The sequence below is a fragment of the Melitaea cinxia genome, chromosome Z (genome assembly GCF_905220565.1).
Source record: "Melitaea cinxia chromosome Z, ilMelCinx1.1, whole genome shotgun sequence".
NCBI lineage: Eukaryota > Metazoa > Arthropoda > Insecta > Lepidoptera > Nymphalidae > Melitaea > Melitaea cinxia.
The window spans coordinates 7769333-7789896 of record NC_059424.1 but is presented as its reverse complement, the minus strand read 5'-3'; the positions used below and the strand labels follow the sequence as shown (position 1 = coordinate 7789896).

At 30.2% G+C, this 20564-nt stretch overlaps 1 protein-coding gene across 1 annotated transcript in view; it reads left to right on the top strand.

Annotated features, from left to right (window-relative positions):
• Window positions 1–18536, top strand: part of LOC123669005 (alpha-1,3-mannosyl-glycoprotein 4-beta-N-acetylglucosaminyltransferase A-like) — a 48190-nt gene extending 29654 nt beyond the window's left edge. The window contains 10 exon segments of the mRNA XM_045602682.1: window positions 5785–5924; window positions 5979–6084; window positions 6892–7100; window positions 8104–8216; window positions 14597–14825; window positions 15432–15644; window positions 16505–16612; window positions 16732–16928; window positions 17375–17591; window positions 18098–18536. Coding sequence (XP_045458638.1) covers window positions 5785–5924; window positions 5979–6084; window positions 6892–7100; window positions 8104–8216; window positions 14597–14825; window positions 15432–15644; window positions 16505–16612; window positions 16732–16928; window positions 17375–17591; window positions 18098–18223 — 1658 coding nt within the window. The 3' untranslated portion in view covers window positions 18224–18536.
• The last annotated feature ends 2028 nt before the right edge of the window (window positions 18537–20564 follow it).

Sequence of the window (20564 nt, the reverse complement as noted above, 5' to 3'; positions counted from 1 at the left end):
TTTTTGTAAGTAAGATTTTTTTTCTTACATAGTTGTCCCTTGTTTATAGTAGTTTCACTCGATGACTGCATTTTATACGAAATAAGTAAATGATCAGTTCGCGGTCTGTATTGGTTGATTCATAGAGTATTATCCCATTAAAAGCATGTGTGCCTTGAAAGCCAACTTTAATATTAAATTACATCGCGAGTGATCACAAAACTAGATACGCATATAGATTTCGATTTTTGTAGGGTGAAGTCAAGAACGACGCATTTTTCAATGTTGAACTTGACTCTCATTTCACTTTTATGTTTTGAATGGGATATCATTAGTTTTTTAAAGTAAGTTGTTATTACTTTGTTTATTATGATTGTCAGTAATTTTCACTTTTTTTCTTTGTACGTGTACCTTGATAAACAAATATTAAATTTCTATGTCATTTGGAATAGTAAGAACCTATAAAAAAAACGTGTTTGTTTCACTTTAGAATGATAAGATAATAATATTAATGGGGTAGTAAAAGTATTTATGTTGTTAAAATGATGATAAGTCGGAGTGTGTGTATGTGTGTGTTAAAAAAAATCGTAAAACTGTCGAAATATTTGTACATACACAGAGAGAATAGATACACATATGCAGAAGCACACTTGTAAATTGCATAAATACAATTTTCACTTTTGAGGTTTTCGAGTACCGTTTTTAACAGTTTACTATATTTAGCAAGTCTTTGTTAAGAAGTACCTAAGGTTTTGACAACGAAGCATCTCAGCATCAAGGGCAAGTAGTTCTGGCCATTGTATCTTTAACGATAGACTTTTTGAGTAACTCATTTTAAAATATTATAATTTTATCGCTTCATAGATCATATCGACATTGCGAATCGGGTCAATCAATTTGAATGATGACACAGGCGCGTTTAAGTATATATTCATGAATCGATTAATATTAAATCGTTTTATCTTAAATCAATTGAATGAAAAATGAATTACCTGTATATTCAGTACGACGGCCTTAAGTCTGTGTAATAATCGAACCTTACTTCAAACTTTTACGTACTTCTGCCAGACTACATTTCACGTGGATGGTGGAAAAATTGGTAAGACGTGTGTGATGACCTAAATTTAATTGTGGACAGCGCTGTTTATGATTTAGTATTTATTTATTATTAGTATGGTAATTACACTAGAACGTGAATCGACAACAGCAAAATGTATTCATTATTAGTATTAATAGTACAAAACCTAAATGAATCTATTTGATCTTCTGTCTTTAATATACTTCTAATACAGAACACTGCTATAGCATTACAAACAATAATAATTATATTATTAATTTTTTTCTGTTCTACTGTTTTTGACTTAAAATCTGTGTAGAAGTAACATACCATAAAAATTGTTAAATTTACATCTCATGCTTTTAAATAAAGCTTAAATATAAATTCCTTTTAAGATATAAAATTTAATCAAAAGCAGAAACTAATAATGAGAGATTATGGACTCAGTAGTAATATTTAATGAAGATTTCAATAATCTGCTTTGAGGATTAACTTCCTCCTATGTTATATAAATATAACCGTACCTTTATTAACGTTTGGTACTTCAAGAACTATTTCATCGTAAGCGGAGAAGCTTTATTACTTTGCATTTGTTTTCAATATTTGTCAAGTAAGTTTCGAAATTGATCGCAGGAGTATTGATTTGTAGTATTTTACTTTTAAACATAGTACATATGTACGTGGTACGTATGTAGATGTACGTAGATGTACGTAGTACATATGTACGTAAGTTACGTATTTTAAAAGCGAAATTTGCTAAAATGTTCCTTTAAATTTAGTTGTTCTTTTTTATATTTTTCGGACGCGAAAATGTTATAGACGTGAAATAGAAAAATTACATATTAATGTCTGGTATAGCGTAATAGTATAAATAATAATTTATCGAAATAGCACCGTCAGTCTAAAATTTTCCTTCCGAAAGCCTATGCCCAGCAGTGGGATATTCAGTCAGCTAGTAATAAAATAAAATCAGTGTACAGCTTTAAAAAAATACCGATATCATTTTTTCTCTAGTAGTCTAGAGTACTTTCATATACCGTACATTTATATACCTACAGGCGTACTCGTACGAAACCGCGAGTAAAAGAAGGGACGGAATATTTGTAATTACGGTATATCTTGGCAGCAATTTCAAATATTAATAGTTTTCATGCCTTACAGTAAATAAAACACCAAAAGATTGAAAAAGACAACTTGTGTGAACTTTTAGTTACTAAAAGATACTATGATTAAGTTTTAATATTTAGATGTCCATATCTCCCAGAAAAAAAAAAAAAAATTTACTTTGAGCCTACATTGGAAAATTGAAGTTTTAAAAATAGGTTACTCGTGACGAGTAGTTTTAAAAATGGTTTGCAAGTTTATTGCATGTATTCGCTTTTGCGAAATATGCGGTTTGAAAAACTGTTGATATTTGATGATACAGAGACTTTACGAAGTAGTTTTTTACGGGGATTCATATTTCATTCGAATCGAATACAACGTTTTATTTTTACATTTGCCTCTGACATATGCAATATTTAGAACTGACATGTAAAATTGTGATACGTCGCTCTGGTGTAGTGGTGCGTGCACCGTGTTTGCGCACACATCAGCGATTGCGGGTTTGATTCCCGCTCGGGATGGATGTTTATACAGATATTTCTTTCCAGTCATGTTATCTGTCCTTGTGAATCTCCCTATCGTGCCTCGAAGAGCACGTTAAGCAGACGGTTAAGGAATACATCCGCTAACCCACAGTGAAACAGTGTGGTGGATTAAGCTTCGAACCTTCACCTAGATGGATAAAGAGGCATATGCCCAGCAGTGGGATATTACAGACTGAATCGCCGTTGTCGACATGTAAAATTTACTATATCACGCAAAACGGTACAAGATAAAAATGGACAAAATTACAAGTTATATTAAATGGACTCACTGGTTCTATCACGATTGACAAGACTCAAAGGCAAAACAATTCAGATGTCATTAGCGTTTCACAATTTAACAATTTTTTAGGCTGTATCGTCTACGTCACGCATATGCTCCTTAAATGTGCCTAATTCAACCTACCTATAGGGTTCTATATATATCTTATGGTAAGGTCGATATGTCATGTAATGTATTATGTCCGACTCTGGAGTAGCAACATTGAAATTCCTTAAGCATTTAAGCTTCACGTCTTCGCTTTTGACAGGAATTTATTTCAAAAGCGGCTTGAAAGCTGTGACGTTAAAACTGTAATTATTTTAATACAGATGATATGACAATAAATATTTTATTCATTTTCATAATAATAATAAAAAAATAGAAATAAATTAAGATTTTTTTGGTACAAAAAGGTGGGGGTTCCGTCTGATGTTAAGTAGGTACCGTAACATGTATACGCCTGGAACACCAGAAATATGGCCAGAGCGCTACCGCTCCAACTCCCCTCCTCTGGAGCTCTAGCTACATTACTCAACACAGGAACGCAAAAAACTACTTGAAAGCAGTGATATTTAGATGTGATCTTCTGTAAAATAAAGGTACTTTCCCTATCAGAGTGATTCAAATGTTGAACAAAATATTTCGTAATATTCCCATCAATAACAATGTATATTTTCAGACTATTCAAATAGCGTCTACAATAATTAATACCCGACGAAGGACTACGTATTGTTAGAATATATTATATACATTTGAAAAGCTATTTACTTCTTAAATAAAATATTATTTATTCCTTGGGTTTAGTTTTTCTTTTGTATTTGCTTAAAAGGATTTTAAGATCATTTCGCCGTGAAAACATTGTTCGTATATTTTAGAATTGTCGTTGTTTGTAAAAAACATTCACATTATTTTTTAGAAATTGAACTAATTGGAATTCAATGGAAAAGAGTCGTTCGAAAAAACAATTTTTAATTGTGTAATTAATTATTGTAATGTTTAAGAGAATTTTAAGATCATTATGCCGTGAAAACATTTTTTCGGATATTTTAGTATTACCTACTGTTTATACGAAAAAAGTAAGATTATTTTTCATTAAAAAGAAATAGTTGGAATTTAATGGAAAAAAGTCGTTCGAAAAACAAATTTTAAACTTAATTAATGATTGTTAATGGTGCCAAATTTTTCCGTATGAATAATATATAATATTAAAATATATTATTATATATAATATTTAATTACAAAATATAAATATAGCATTTCGCTGTTTGAATATTTATTGTTTCGTTCCATTTTGGTTCCATTTTCGTTAAGTACGATCGATCACATTTCCAAATATACGCAGAAAAGAAAGATACGAGTATTTCAAAGCCCCCATTTTGATTGAGTCTTATCTTGATCGATGATACATACGTACATGACCTATGTCCAGTAGTAGACTGCGATGGGCTGAACGGAACATGAAATAGTGGTATTGCGTCGGCGCGTATGCATCGGTAAACAGGTAGAAAAATCAAGTACACTGTAATTGAGTGAACTAAAAATTCTTCTAAATTTAAGTTGGAATCATACATCTAAACTTGCAATAGGCAAGTAAAACATATCATGAGTTTGTTTTCTCTTTGATACGATAATCATGGATTTAATGTAATTAATGTTCACTGTCGTTTGAAGTTTGATACTAGAAAGTAGGCCAATACGTTCGTTCATTCATAACGTGTACATACAATAAAAAAACTTTTTAAGTTTTACTTATAAAGAGGTAATAGGTAAGAAATGTATTACGAAAGTTAGGCGGTACGGTCTTTTGTCAATTTAGAATACAGAAGTATTAAACTTTATATAACGTAGATAATATATGATTTTTTTTACGAAAATTACAATAATAACGTTATTTTTTTAACCTTAATAGCTCAATCTTTCTATGTTAAGTATGTATATATTTTCTTGAAACATCCAATCGTCTACAACTACACAACAACTACAACAACTACACACACAACTAATCTTCATAATCAACCGAAGTTAAATATTGTTGATTAGGCAAATCAAGTACATTTTTATCCATTTCTTACTTAATAGGCTTTATAGGTTAGAAAATAAATATAAAAGATGATTCATCACTATATTTAGTATAATACCCAATTCCATAGACGTATTACAAATAGAGATATTGAAGTAAAATTGTTCTTTGATTAGTTCGTCAATAACAAATTAATTTCTACACAATTCCAGAAATTACCATTGTATAGAACGTAGACTATTAAATTAAATTAATTTATTTCACATACTTGATATTCGTTAACGATGTTCAGAATTATTTTTGGAACGATGTTCAGAAGTACTCGTACATAATACAGTTATTTTACTAAATATTTTGTACTGGTGATAGAATAGCATTAAATAATTTTTAAATAAATAAAAGCTTCACTCTTAACGGTCCCCAGTAGGTCTTCTGTGTCGGGGGTCCGGAAACACACACAACAAACAACACAAACAGCACAAACGCTCAGACCACAACAAATATCTATATGGTCAATACAAATGTTTATCGTGAGTGGGGATTGAATCCGCGACCGCTAGCGCAACAGCTAGTGCTGTGACCGCTGCGCCAACGCGTCGTCAAATTATTATTATTAAAGGGATAAGTAATTTCATCTCTTTAGGCAAGACCTAGCTTAATTTATAATTAAAGAATTAATATTTTAAGCTAAGATTATATTTGATTTGTCTATAACATAAAAAGCTTACCATGTTTTTTTTTTTATTTAAATTATCAAAAACACTAAACAAAATTTTAGTAAACCGCATGCTTCGATAGAGTAAAAATATTTTTCTTTCAGCTCAATTACCCCGAGAAGAAAAAATGGAAAAAAATATAGCAGAACTTCAAAATCGGCTACAGCTTCTAGAGTCTCTGTATAGGGCTCGAAATGAAGACATACTCAAAATTCAGGTTGAAAAAAATTGAATTGATAACATTGTTTAATCTACTTACTATAATATAAAGTTAAACAAAAATAAATCTTATTTTTAGAGCAAAATCTTCGCAAGAAACAACATCTCCAACACTATAACGATGACGAATTCGACAAAAAAAATATACACGCCTGAAGTCATGATGTTATTGAAAAATATGACGGGTACGATTTGACGTCTTATTTTTTTTCCATATATATAATTTGTAGATTGATGAAATTCCAAATGCTTCGCGTTTCTAAAGAAAGTTACGTTTGAATATTTTTAGCCAAAAATTTAGTTGATTAAATTTAACTGGCCGTATTGTACATTTTTTATTATTTAGTTCTTTTGTCTCTTGTTTTGTCTGAAAAAGAACTATTTTGATTAAAATAAGCACCAATTAGTTTGCAAACAAACTTAATTTGCCATCGCTTATTGATTTTACTGTCCAATATGTTCCGTTGCATGGACTCTGGTTGTCATTAACATTCAGCTTAGCGAAAATTAAAATTAAAATTGTTACAAATGCATTAATTTTCTCTTGATCCTGTCTTTTTTTTTTTTTTTTTTTTTTATTGAAAGCAATGCGAACTGAAATTTTTATTCTTAAATATTTTTAATATAATATTATAACCTCCCTATGTAGTGCTAGCATATTTCAATTTTTAACGAACAATTCGAGGTATTTGTTTCTCGTTGATATAACATTATTTTTATTTAAACACTTGACAATTTGACATGTGTTTATTATTTTTATATTTTTACCAGCAGCGCATTTAAACAAAGGCAAATAAATTAAACAATTTATTGATATTAAAAATTGATGCGAAATTTTTAATTATTATGAATGTACTATAGATCACATGCACAATTGACTTTTAGTTGTTGAACATTTATCAATTGCCTGCCATTCGAATGTGCATATTTAAAATGAAGCCTTTTGGTTTTAATGATAAAAAATTATAGATTTTTAATAATTTTGTACACAGGTATGAAAGCGAGTACCGGCGTTCAAACGAAGACCTTAACGACTATGGAAAATTCTTTCATCTTCAAGCTGCTACCACATCTGATGAATGATCCTCACAGCTTACGTCCAGCCTATCACTTGAGGTCACATCGCCATTATTTTGACATCGTTATAGGAATACCGACAGTGAAAAGAGATAAAGAAAGTTATCTCTTGGTAACTTTAATGGTAAGTACTAAATTAGTATTGTTATGTAACATAGTTTTCTTTTGTATATATAAATTACTACTTTTTAGAAACTTTATATGTAGATAGTTTTTGTCATTATCTCATTTATTGAATAGTTATTTACATTACAAGTAAATATACACAGCAGCACCAGGTAACGGCAGTTAGAATGTAATATATTAGTTTTGTTTTAATAATGTTAGAAAATAAATTCATTTTAACATTAATATTTTAATGCAATAAACTAATATTTGGTACAATACGTTCTTATAACTTTGTAGTGCTTAGCAAAGGCAATAAAAAATATATATATGAATATTTTCTAAGACACGTAGTAAAAATTATACATTTAGACATTAAATACGTAAATCGAGGTATCAAATCGCGAAAGTTCAACATTCATATATGTATATGTTGAGTTCAATTTCAAAAAACGTAATTGACCTATTGTTAAATCACACGAAGTTCTGTTTAATAATATGTACATTATACATACGACATATTGTATAGAGTTAGACGAATACAACATGTCACAATGCAATAAGGCTAAAATTGTTAATGTTTGTTATAATCGACTTCAAAAAGTCGTTGTTTCTAATAAAGTGTATTTTAACTAGATACCTACTCGTCGATGTTAATTTAAGTCGGCTTTCATTTGTTTGAGAATAAACACAATTCATGTCATATTGAGTTTTCCATTAAAGTCATGTTAAAATTTAGAAACATAATTTTATAAAATGAGTTTTCCTGAATGTATTTAAGCGCAAGAGACACAATTGAAATTCAAGATGAATTTTTTATAAATTGAAAATTGCTACTTGTATCTCGTATTATTATTAGAGGTACTAAAATAGAATTGCGTGGATTTCGACTAGCACAGCCCCGAGCGAAGACGAAAAATAGCAAAAGTCGACTTTTTCGAACATTTTTTTATTTTATTTGAAATTGTATTTACTCTTTATCCTAGAGCAGGTTAATTATGTTCTTTTAAACTTATTTGTAGCATTTGATCGACCAACTAAATGAAAAGGATAAAAACGACACGCTCATAATTATTTTAGCCGGAGAAACTGATTTAGAATACGTTCTGAACGTGGCAAAGGAAATCGAGACTGAGTAAGTATTTGTATATTGCGATTTTTACTTCTCTATAAAGTTTATAAAGGTTTTCAATATATAATAAGTAGACCCTAGAAACGTCAGTGTTTGTATAGGAACTTTATTAAAACTACTGCGGAACTTGTCTACTTAACATCAATAGAAAGAACTAAGTTCTACTAAGAGTTATAGACCCGACAGCTTCTTGTTAGTTATAAAAGTGAGTAGTTGTTGTAAAACTTATAATATTGATTCTAGGATCTCAATTATAAACATTTCTGTAGACATAAAAATAAAAGGTATCATAAACAACGCTAGATACACATGCATTATAGTATATTAATATTATGAAACTGATTAATTGAGAATTAAATTTCATGTGGGGTAGTTCAGCGTTTTTTTATGTATCAAAAAAATTAACTCTGAAAATGAGAAACAAATCCTACCAGAAACAGTTAGCAACAACCCTATTCAGAAACATTCGGATTTGATATACGTAACATTATATGACTTGGTTTGTAAATTTATCTAAGTTAAAGAAACTAACAAAATAGCGCTACCTTTTGTTAGATATTAGTTTTTGAGTCTCAGTTGAGCTCTAGTTTAGTCAGTTTTGCTTTTCAAAACTAATGATTAGATATAAAAATAATTCAGAAGAAGTGTTATTATCGCAAGACTGCATGCAGGTACTCACTAAACACTATCATTAAATCGAGAAAATTTTGAATGACCCAAAAATTTCTACAGATTAGCAAGAATAAAAATCACAAAAATGTTAGAGTTATTTTTGCGTAATCATGTTTAATATAACAAACAAACGTCTTGAACGATAAAGAAGTAAAAAAAAAAACGATTAAAGGGTTGATGGATGCGGGAAACCTGGATTAATGTCTTACCAAAAAAATTAATGGTATTAGCTCAAATCGTTTCAGCCTGTAATATCCCACTACTGAGTATAGGACTCTTTGCCCATTTAGGAGAAGGATCAGAGCTTAAGATGGAGAGCGTGGTGGATACCACGCTGCTCCAATGCGGGCTGGCGGATATATTCCCTACTATGAATAACGATCACTATCAGGTGTACAATATAACAACCGGATAATTAGCTGAGATCAGACATAATTAAAATAGCTTGGCAGAGTATGAAGAATAGAAAAACTGTTAATCGATGAAAGTCAATCTGGTGTGTAAAAGTGAAAGATAAAATGGAAAGGTAGCTTTTTGAAACCCAGAAAATATTCATTTTTAAGGAAATATTTTAATAACAATCGTCAGGTTAATCAATAATTTTGCTTATTGACCATAACGATAGCTATTCAGACCAATATATAAGAAGCAGAATTATTAGGATGGATAAAAAGAACCCAAAAGGCAACCTAAAATAAAAATGTATCTATAGATCGTTTTGACGAGTTATTATGAATAAAAGTGAATGCAAATAAGTTTCGAAAGAGATACAGAAGTTTAGCGTAATATAATCGAATAGAAAAAATTCGAACATACTGCTATGACATATATGGATTCGTTTAGGAAAAGATAAATAACCTGGGAAAGGTGGAATTATGAGATGACAGGTGACAAAAATTAGTAAAAGTAATGAATGTGTTATTACAACCAATATATGAAACGGGAACTGAGTAGGAAAATGACGATATTTAAATAAATTTTGTTCTAACTTTATTTGTTTTACGAGAAATGAGTTTTAGAACGTTAAAGCTTAAAATTAAAAAAAAAAAAAAAAAAAAAATAATCCTGTATTTTTTTTATTTCAAACATCAGTATATTTACATTTCAACAGGATTTCACTTTAACAGGATATACACATAAATATATAAATACAATAATTATATAGGTATACAACTCATAGTATCATCATAGTTGATGGGAAACCTGCGCCCGAAGATGAATAGATAAATTTGGATCTTCTTACACTGTTTCTGTTGTTTACAGCGACGATATTCGCTTCAGTAAGCACATTCCTTCAACGAGCTAATACCAACTCGTTGAAGGAATAAGTTTAGGGTGTAAGCTTTATAATCTTATATATAAATTCTCGTGTCACAATGTTAGCTAGGTAAAATACTTCTCCGAAACGACTGGACCGTTTTTTATGAAACTTTTGTGTGCATATCGGGTAGGTTTGAGAATTGGCCAACATCTATTTTTATACCCCTAATTTATAAGGTGAGGGGGGGGGGATTAAGCCGTAGCGTGCATTCCATATAGGCAGAAGGGCACTGCCTACCTTCTTATGTTAACATTACATATTTTTGAAAAAGACATAAACCGTAATTCAATTTAAACCTGCTTCAACAAAAAAACCCACCGTCATATATGCGATATCAGCGCTTCGTGCGAATCGACGACGGGCCTTTTATGAAACTTCTGCCTACAATCGCTAACAAAATGTTAGTAATGACAGTAGGACATTAAATAATCCTAGAATTTTATAATGTCGCCCGTCATATGGAATACGAACAAAGTATTGTGTTTTTAACATTGATCGGTTTAACAATGAGAGTAGGCACAGCCTAAGAATAACCTGTCAAATCAAATTGTCTTGAATTTGATACTGTTTTTACCAATAATTATGATTTTTGACACGGTCGTATAATCGCAACATTCCACAGAGTAATTTCGTAGTAGTAATTCGCTTTGAATTTTTCGTTTGTGCGTTTTTGTTAGTAGTGAAAATATTAATATATTATTGATGAATAAGTTTACTTGTGAAATATGTAACGGAGATGTGTGTTTGATGAAAGTAGTGCATCCAAATTCAACACGTTCGATTTTACGGATAAATTAAAAATTCTTTAGGCGTATCGATTTAACATATAAATAACAATGACGTTATAAGTTATAAATAAACAAGTACTTTCATTAAGCATACAATTTCGTAACTAATTAATAGTGTTATCAATGATTTCCTTTGTTTGACACAAACGAAATTATCAGAGTGCCGGCCTTATGAGGCCACTATGTGTATCCAGTTTCCAGATTTGTTTGATAAGTATCAGTTGGTTGCTGTACGTGTATTTGTATGCCTGCATTATTATAATTATAAATGCACTTTACGTGTCCAATAATTTACTTGTCTGTTCTTGAAATTATCTAAAAGCCTCTATTCCCAACATAATTGAAATAAATTAGGAAAAAAATGCGAGAAAGTAGGTGTGGCTGTTCATATTTTTTTTGACTACCTACCCTGTCTAAAAACTTTATGCACGCCACTGGGATTAAGGGTGTTAATAATATATATGGCAAAACAATGTTTGCGGGGTCAGATAGTATTAGTATAAATTTCACGTATTACGGAGAATCGAAATAATAGCTATAGGAGTTCCTTCCGCGATTCTCGAGTGTGGTTACACGAATTTATCTGATATGTTTTCGCCGGTTACAATATAGTCACTATCGATTTTTATTAATAGTGATGATGTAGTTTCAGTCAGTTAGTCAGTTTAGTCTGATAAAGTTTATAAATTATAAATCAACAAAAATCTATTTTTTTCTCTCTACACTATATCAATGAATAATACAGATATAGAAGTATAAAGAGTTTTTAAATCTAAATCTTATGCAGTTGAATTACTTGGACTCTGAAGACTAGGGCAATGACCCCAAATTTAATTCGAACTGTCGCGACGGTGCTCCCGAGTTCGCCAACTTTTCGATCGTCTTGCAGAAAATTAGTCTATAAGTCACACAAAATATAAAACCGGTGTAAACAAAAATTTTGGCAAGGTTAATGATCGCTAAGAAAAGTTTTCTACAAAAGCAACATCGAGACTGTCTATAACGAAGTACAATTACATTAATATTAACACCTATTACAGTAATTTTAAGATCTGTAAAAAAAAATATTAGCGTCAATACTGTAAAATTACTCCCAAAAAAATGTGCATTAAAATAATCAATAAAAATATCATGATGCAAAAATTGCAACTTTTTATTTATTAACCTTATGGTTTAAAATGCAGAAATCTGTGAACCTCCTGAACAAACACGATACATACAAAATTCACTTATTGTAGTTACAAATGAAAGGTTCGATTTAATAATTTAAAATTATTGAACAAATACTAAATACAATCGAAATTTGAATCAAACGTTACGATATAAAATACTTCTGAACGGATCTGGATGAAATTGAGCACGAACATGTAATTAGAACTCTAAACAATTTTCACTGAATTCCTTTTTTTCTGCCAGTTAGTGTGGTTTAAGTTACCTGCAGTTGGTTCTATGAGTTGTTTGTTCTATTATACAATCTACTCATACCATACGATTATGTATGTTATATGAAACTTAGTTGTCTTGCTATTAATCTAATAATATAATTTTTTTTTAAGCTTAAATTCTCCTTTTAGTCAGAGGGTAGCATGGATTTCATTTTAACAAATACTGCGTCCAATTGTAGATATGTATATTTAAATTTGCCAATACTGCATGTTCATCTAACTAATCACAATAGTCGCAACAAATAGCCTTACTGTAAAGTATTGCTTGGTTTTACTCATATAAACTAATATTGTTAGGTCGGAGAAAATTGTTTTCGGATTTCCTATAGAAATTCAAGGTTATTACAAAATTTATTTACAATAATTATAATGTATACATAGAAATTTTGGGACTTGAAAGCTGCTGTTGATCAATTCTGCCCGATTATCCTCAATTTCTTGCTTAAATCTCCGCTGTCGACAGTAAAAATCTGAATCGATGGTTTCAGTGGTCGCGGCAGTAAAAGCTCATAGTGAATGATGCCCTTTCAATCCCACCATACTCTCAAATTACTATATTTTGTATCGACTCGTGTTTGATAGTCTGGGCAGCTTGACCGGCCTTTAACTACGGTCTCTTTCGTACATTCTTATTGTAGGTTATCCATTTATTTGTCATCAGTGATCAATCTTTCGAAAAATGGTTCGATATCATTACTCTTAACAGAAAATTGCAAATAAGTACACGGTCCATTAGATTTCTTTCGGTGATTTCATGTGGCACCCGTATATCAAAGTTTTTGTATAGCCAACCCTTTTTTAATGCTTATGGTCAATTTTTTATTTATTTATTTATTTCATTTGGACAAACAGTAGTTGCTACATTACAATTTTCACATAAAAACTATAGGTACTACAATTAAGCTTAAATGTGCAGCATTTTAAGTTGTCACAACATGCACAACAAAAAATGTAACACTAGTATTATTAAAATATTATATCTACAAATTGAAATACAGATGAGTATAATTAAAAATAGATCATCTTTTGAATTCTCAGATCTTCAGCTATATCGTAAATACTAAAATGTTGATATAGCTCCACTTTTACAATGTCGTTACTTTTATCCGTAACTGGGCGACTAGAACAAAATGAAATTTTAACTTCAAATTTCCTGACTGAAAACGCTTAAACCAATTTTGTGCTACTCTTACTGACACTGCATTAGGTCCAAAATTTGTGACGTTATTATACAGGGTGGGGATTATAATACAACGATAAATTGGATATCGTATTTGTAATGACATTCCAAGCCCACATACAAAAAAATCTTATTTATTTATTTATTTTACACTAAACAAATAAAATAAACAAGCAACACTAACAATACATACATACACATATACATACATATACATACACACATAACTTCATACTACATAAATAAGAAGTTTTTAAACAAGATTAATAATGATAGAAGAAGATAATCATAAGACTGGAAACCTAAAGCAAAGGATAAATCTCATTCATTTTCAATTATTATTACAAAATCAATAAAATCAAAATCAATAAAATACACCCAGTAGTTTAATCACATAATATAATATTCAATTTATTTGTAATTAAGTAGTTTAGTCATTGTTAGTATATTTTAAGGTTTTTATTGCTCACACGGATATCTACAATTAGTATCTATTATAAACTAAAATATCATATATACTATACTGCTGTGTGGTTACGGCGGTAAAGAATATAGCTAGCCCCTCTCTTCCCGTGGGTATCGTGAGAGGTGACAAAGGGATAACACAGTTCCACTACCACCTTAGAACTTAAAATGCTTACCGATGGCGGGATAACCATCCAACTGCTGGCTTTGAATACACGGGCCGAAGATGGGCAGCAGTGTCTTCGGTGCGACAAAGCCAGCCCTGCGGTCACCAACTCGCCTGCCAAGTGTTGTGACTATGGGCAACTATTTGTGGAGGCCTATGTCCAGTAGTGAACTGCGGTAGGCTGAAGTGATGATGATGATGAAGTGATAATATTATATCGATCCTTCAAATAAAAAAGAGCTTGTACGCGAATAAGATCAGTAATTTGCTTCTTACAGTTGCAAATATCTTTATGCATTGTAATTAGTTTTGTAACAACAATACAAGTGTAACTTTCACCATACAGGTTTCATAAAGAAGTGCAAAACGGAATGATAGAAGTGATATCACCATCTCAAGCCTATTACCCGGAATTTGATAATTTACCTCTAACTCTCGGCGATTCGTTGAAGCGTGTTAAATGGCGCTCTAAACAAAACTTGGATACAATTTACTTGATGGCTTATGCACAAACACGAGGAACTTATTATCTAATGCTAGAGGACGATGTAATTGCTCAAAAAAATTATATGCAGGTGAGTTAAAAGTGTCTCGTTTTTCTTTTAAAGGGGAGCTTTTGAACTCGTGTAACGTTATAATATAGAAACTTATATTATTTTTTATTTGTGAAAGCTTTTCAACTATAAATATCAGTATCAAAATATAATTTTACCGAACGTATATTAATATTTTATTGTAAATTAATTAATGTAAATATAAAAAAATTGGGATCCAATTTTTTTTTTAATTTTTTTAAGAAAATATAATTATTAATCAAACTATACATATTGCGAATTGAGCTATGCGAAGGACAAATTTAATATTTTAAGTACTTTTTTTCTATGACGAAGGCGAGAATAAAAGAAGTATTGAAATGGAAAAATAATTCACAAAGAATGTTTTTGTTATGATTTTCATCTGTTGTAAAAAGGGAGACATTGAATTGTTGTGGACGTACTGTGATGCCTTTCCAAAACACAAAACAAATCTCAGTTTAATTTTTTATGTGTAGTATTAACTTTAATGTTTTTAAATTATATATGTTTATAATTATAATGGGGTCTAAAAACTCATGCTTAATATTCGAACGTTTTGTGCATTGATAATCAATTTTAAAGAATAAAATACCAACTATTTTACAGGAAATTAAGCAGTTTGTAAGCGCAATGTCAGTATCGACACCTGATTGGTTTATTTTGGAATTCTGCCATGTGGGTGGAATCGGAAAGCTGTTTAAATCGTCTGATTTAATAAATTTCATTGTATATGTTCAACTTTTTTATCAAAACATGCCGATCGATTGGCTGATGGAGAGCTACCTCGCAGATCGAGTTTGCACTATTGACAAATCCTCGGTGAGTACACATTTCGGTTCAATAGAACATTGCTAGCCTCAACCTTACAGAACATCACACCCGAATAATACAGCTCGTAAATAGTGTTGTCTTCTTGTGCTAAGTGAAGTAGCAGGAGGGTCAGGCGCAAAGTCAATGAAATTGCATCACATTACATTACTTAATTAGACTTAAAGTACATTTAGTTAAGAGTTTTTTTTTCTGCATCACGAATCAAGATGTGGCAATGATTTTGGTGTTATCAAATGTGCAATAGAATATAATTAGGGATATGGCACAATATAGCCATACAGAACACAATATTACAAAACAATTGATTATTAATTGATATTATTACCTAGCCCTGCGGTCACCAACCGCCTGCCCAGCTTGGTGACTATGGGCAACACACATGAGTTCACGCCATTTTTGGCGTGAACCTATTGTTGGAGGCCTATGTCCAGCATTTGATTACGAGAGGCTGAAGTGATGATGGTGATGATAATGATGAGATATAATTTATAATATATACGTTGTGGATCGACAAATATATATATATATATATATATATATTTGTCGATCCACATATATATATACATATATAAATTAAAAAAATAGGTGTAATAAAAGCTCTTAGAATATTCTGTTACGAAGCGAAAACCACACTGCGCGTACAGTATTTGCGAAGTGCTGTACACTGATGGCAGTAGGCACTGCTCCCCGCTATATATTATATTTTAAAATGTTTATATAAATGTCTAACGATACATTCACCTATTTCTTTCTTAGTATGATAGATTACCAATTAATTTTAAATAATTACCAATGATATACTAACGCTATAATAATAATTCATTGCTAAACATTAAACGTATTTTTAGAACGTTTGCGGGAGAAATAAAATGCTAATCTGACCCAAATACAAATCGTCATTGTTCCAGCATATTGGTTTATATTCTTCCCTTAAAGGAAAAATACAAAAAGTGAAGGTAAATATGGTTGCAACATTCTATATCCGTAGAAATAATATCAGCTCACTAAGGAAATTTAAATTAAAAAAATAAAGGCTATATTCGCTTTACATGTTTTATATTTTAAAACATTTCAGGATCCTCGCTTTGGAACTCTACCGTTGTACTATCCTCATAAAAATCCACCGATAAAATTTGTCCGCGTAACAATTAAGGAAAAACCCGATCATACTGTTAAAAGTGCGTATGAAGGTAAAACGTTCTTTTGGGGCCTTACTCCTAAAAAGGGTGAGGTCATCGAGTTCTGGTTTTCCGAACCAACAAACATTTCAAGGTAAGGAATTAAGTGAATGACTAATACTCGTAATAATTCGAATACACGAATGTTACTGAACTAACTCAGCCTGTAAACGATACGGGGTATAGGTTTATTTACCATACAGGAACGAGGGTGGAAGAATATAAAACACTTAAATTTTGGAGTTCAATGTATCTGAAAATATCGGAGAGTCTCTTTCAGTTTAGTTAAATGCAGAATCTGTGATACCTTTGGTACCTGATTACAGTTATAATCTGGTATTGCGGATTAAGAACTAGATAATTAACTAATAATCTTTAGTTTTTAAATTTCTTAGATATCTAATTAAAAGGGATACTGATTTTACAGTGGAACCATAATATGTTACGCTAAGAATCTAAGAAAAGAGCACTTGGCATAAATGAAACAACGCTTTGCACATTCATAACATTTATCATTTATTCGTTTTTTTTTTTATACAGCTACACTTTTAGAAGTGGTAACGTACAGCACAAGACTGATAAATTTTTCGATACTGTAGTGGAAATTTATACGGAGAGAGATAAAAAGTTCACCACCGTCGATCGATTTGATGAGTTTGGACTGGCTGATGGTAGACTGGACTACAGTGAGGGCCCGCTGTTGGCTATACGACTTCGTGTTGTCAAAAACAGTTTTTATTGTGCTGTACTAAGTGAGGTAAGAAAATATTATTTTTCAATAGGTAAAATCTACTAAGGTTATATTTTTCTAGTCCGACACATAAAGATATTCGGGCGTCAATAAGCCTGTTTATATCTAAAACATAATATTACGACACCCAGCAACGAAGTTGAATGAAAATTAAAGCTGTGATGTGATATCTTCCGTTTTCGCAAATTATATTTAATATTCTAGATATGAAATTATTAATTTGACCAAGTTGTCATAATCGTTTGGGGGAAATAGTCTGTTTTCTGGAGCCAGTTTCATTAATCTATTTTTTTTTCTTATTTATTTAAAAGAACAAAAATATTTTTTCCATTCCTTTTTTTTATTATAGATTTTATCGACTTCACATAGAACCGCCGAACATAAAACGTAAAACCTTTTTTGATTTATAATTAAAAAATAAATAGCTATCGAAATGAAAGTAGAGATCACTTTTATCTTTAATAAAATTATAAATTCTTCATTAAATCAATAAAGTGTGATAATATTTGTAGATCGAGCTCAAAACTACTTTTAATACAAAGGGATCTGCTCGACAGACTAAGAAGAAAAGAAGGCTAGCGGACGGATTTTTTAAGCCTTTTCGAAAGCCCTTCAAAAAAGCTTTAAAAAAAATGTAAATACAACTGCTAAGAGTATTTCATTGATGTTACGAACATCTGATTCCCTAAACAATAATAGTACTCAAAAATTTTAATGAATGTATAACAATTAAAAATAAGAACTAAAATGTATAGATGTTAGATTAAGATCTTTTTAATCAAGTTACTCATTATCTCATTCTTGAACATAATAAAAAAATGTGATAGAAATCACGACCAAAAAGAATTGTGATCTTAAGTAAGTGTCTGCATATTATTCGTATTTCATAATGTTTAAACGAATACTGTCCTAAACTTTCTCGTACGACTATTATATATAATTTAAGAATAATTGTGTATTTTAATACATTGTCCTTATAAAGGTTTAGTAAAATGTTTTAAGGTAAAAGGGGTACCACCAACAGTTTTGTCATTTCAATTATTTGTAAATATTTAAGGAATAAATTTATTAATAAGTTAATTATTAATAATAACTCTTACATCATTTAAGAAGCTACTAAAAGATTTTTACCTAAATTGTTAGTGAAAAGCTGGTCTGTGTTAGTAAGTTTACTCGTAGTTATTCGTAAATGTGCTGTCGATAATTATTCAATATTATATTTATGATTAACTATTATCTACTTCATAATTAATGTAATAGATATGTATTTATTTGTGTATATATTTTACGATAAAGCATAATGTAATGGGTATGTATTTATTTGTGTATTTAATTCTTTATATGTTTATAATATATACTATATATATATATATATATATATATATATATATATATATATATATATATATATATATATATATATGTATATATATATTATTGTATTATTATTAGAATGTAGGATCTAGTTTGTTTTTAATTTTCTGTTTTGCCTTTTGATAAACCTACTCTTTTTATTTTAAAATCTCCTCTACCCCAAGGTTGTCTGGAAGAAATCGCTTACCTAGCGATGAGACCGCCTTTGTGCATAGTATTGTTTTGCAAATTTTATTTTTAAAGATGTATGTTATGTAATATGCACAATAAAGTATATTTCTTCTTCTTTCTTCTTATATAAGATATTATCACTAAGACTTATTTAGGTATCTAAAAATTTATAGTGTTTTGACTTTGTAAATATACTAAATATAAGACTTTATACTGAAAAACAACTGAATTTTAAAGAAAAGTATGTTGTTTTCCGGAAAATCTACACCATACTAAACATGGCCTATTTCACTATTACATAAAAAACATTACATATCATTCAAAAATAGGCTTTTTTAATACAGCGGGCCATATGAATTAATTTATATATACTTATAAAATATATTATCTTAAAATGAATCTATAAAATTAAATTATACTATTCACAAAAAGATGAAAAAAAAGGAAAATAAAAAAAATATTTAAGTAAGTTACAGGTTATGATGAAATATTTTATGCGTATTCAATTCAAAATAAAACTGAGAACTGTATTGAATATCTACTACTTCTAATTACGTAAACGTGATTTATTTGTGAACTTAAAGTTTAAAAATTTAAAGTGACAGTTAACATATCCATAATATATACATAAAAACGTTAAGGCATTGATTTATCACGAAATTACAAAATCCACTGGACACATAAAAATTAAATTTGGGAGGAAAGTAATTTAGACGTCCGTCAGTTAGCAGACGAGAAAGTGCGTCTTATTTAGTTTCGACGACGCGTTGGCGCAGCGATCACAGCACTGGTTGTTGCGCTGGCGCTCGCGGGTTCGATCCTCGCTCACGACAGATATTTGTATTGGCCATATAGATGTTTGTTGTGTTTTGGGCGTTTTTGCTTGTGTATTTTTTCCGGGGGACCGTTGAGTGTGACGCGTTTATATATTTATATGTTTATTTATTTGTCCATAAATATCCTTTATTATTAGACGCGGTCAGTTATTGGTTGAAAATAAATAAGCAAATGTAATTTTTTAGTCGTGATTTAATTCTTACGCTTTAAATATCTTAACACTTTCCTGTCAGATAGAAAAATACCGTCAGCATCGGACCACGTCTTAGCTTTACTAGGCAGTCACAGGACTGTCGATGTGTAGTCTTAAGTAATAATTAAAAATATCGTCTGTAGGATAAGCATAATTAAAATGCGTGATGTATAATAAAAAGAATGGACATTGTAGAGCCATGCTAAAATTAATATTCATTAAAAATATATATCATATACCTGTCATATCGGAGGTAGTTATTTTAGAAACATAAAATTTTATTTACATTTTTTGATTGCATATAACATAGATAAGTATCCGAGCGTTTACGAAAACGTACATATCTTTCGTTTTTCTGTAATTACTTAGAAATGACTTAAGTATTCTAAGAGGAGTCTATTTAT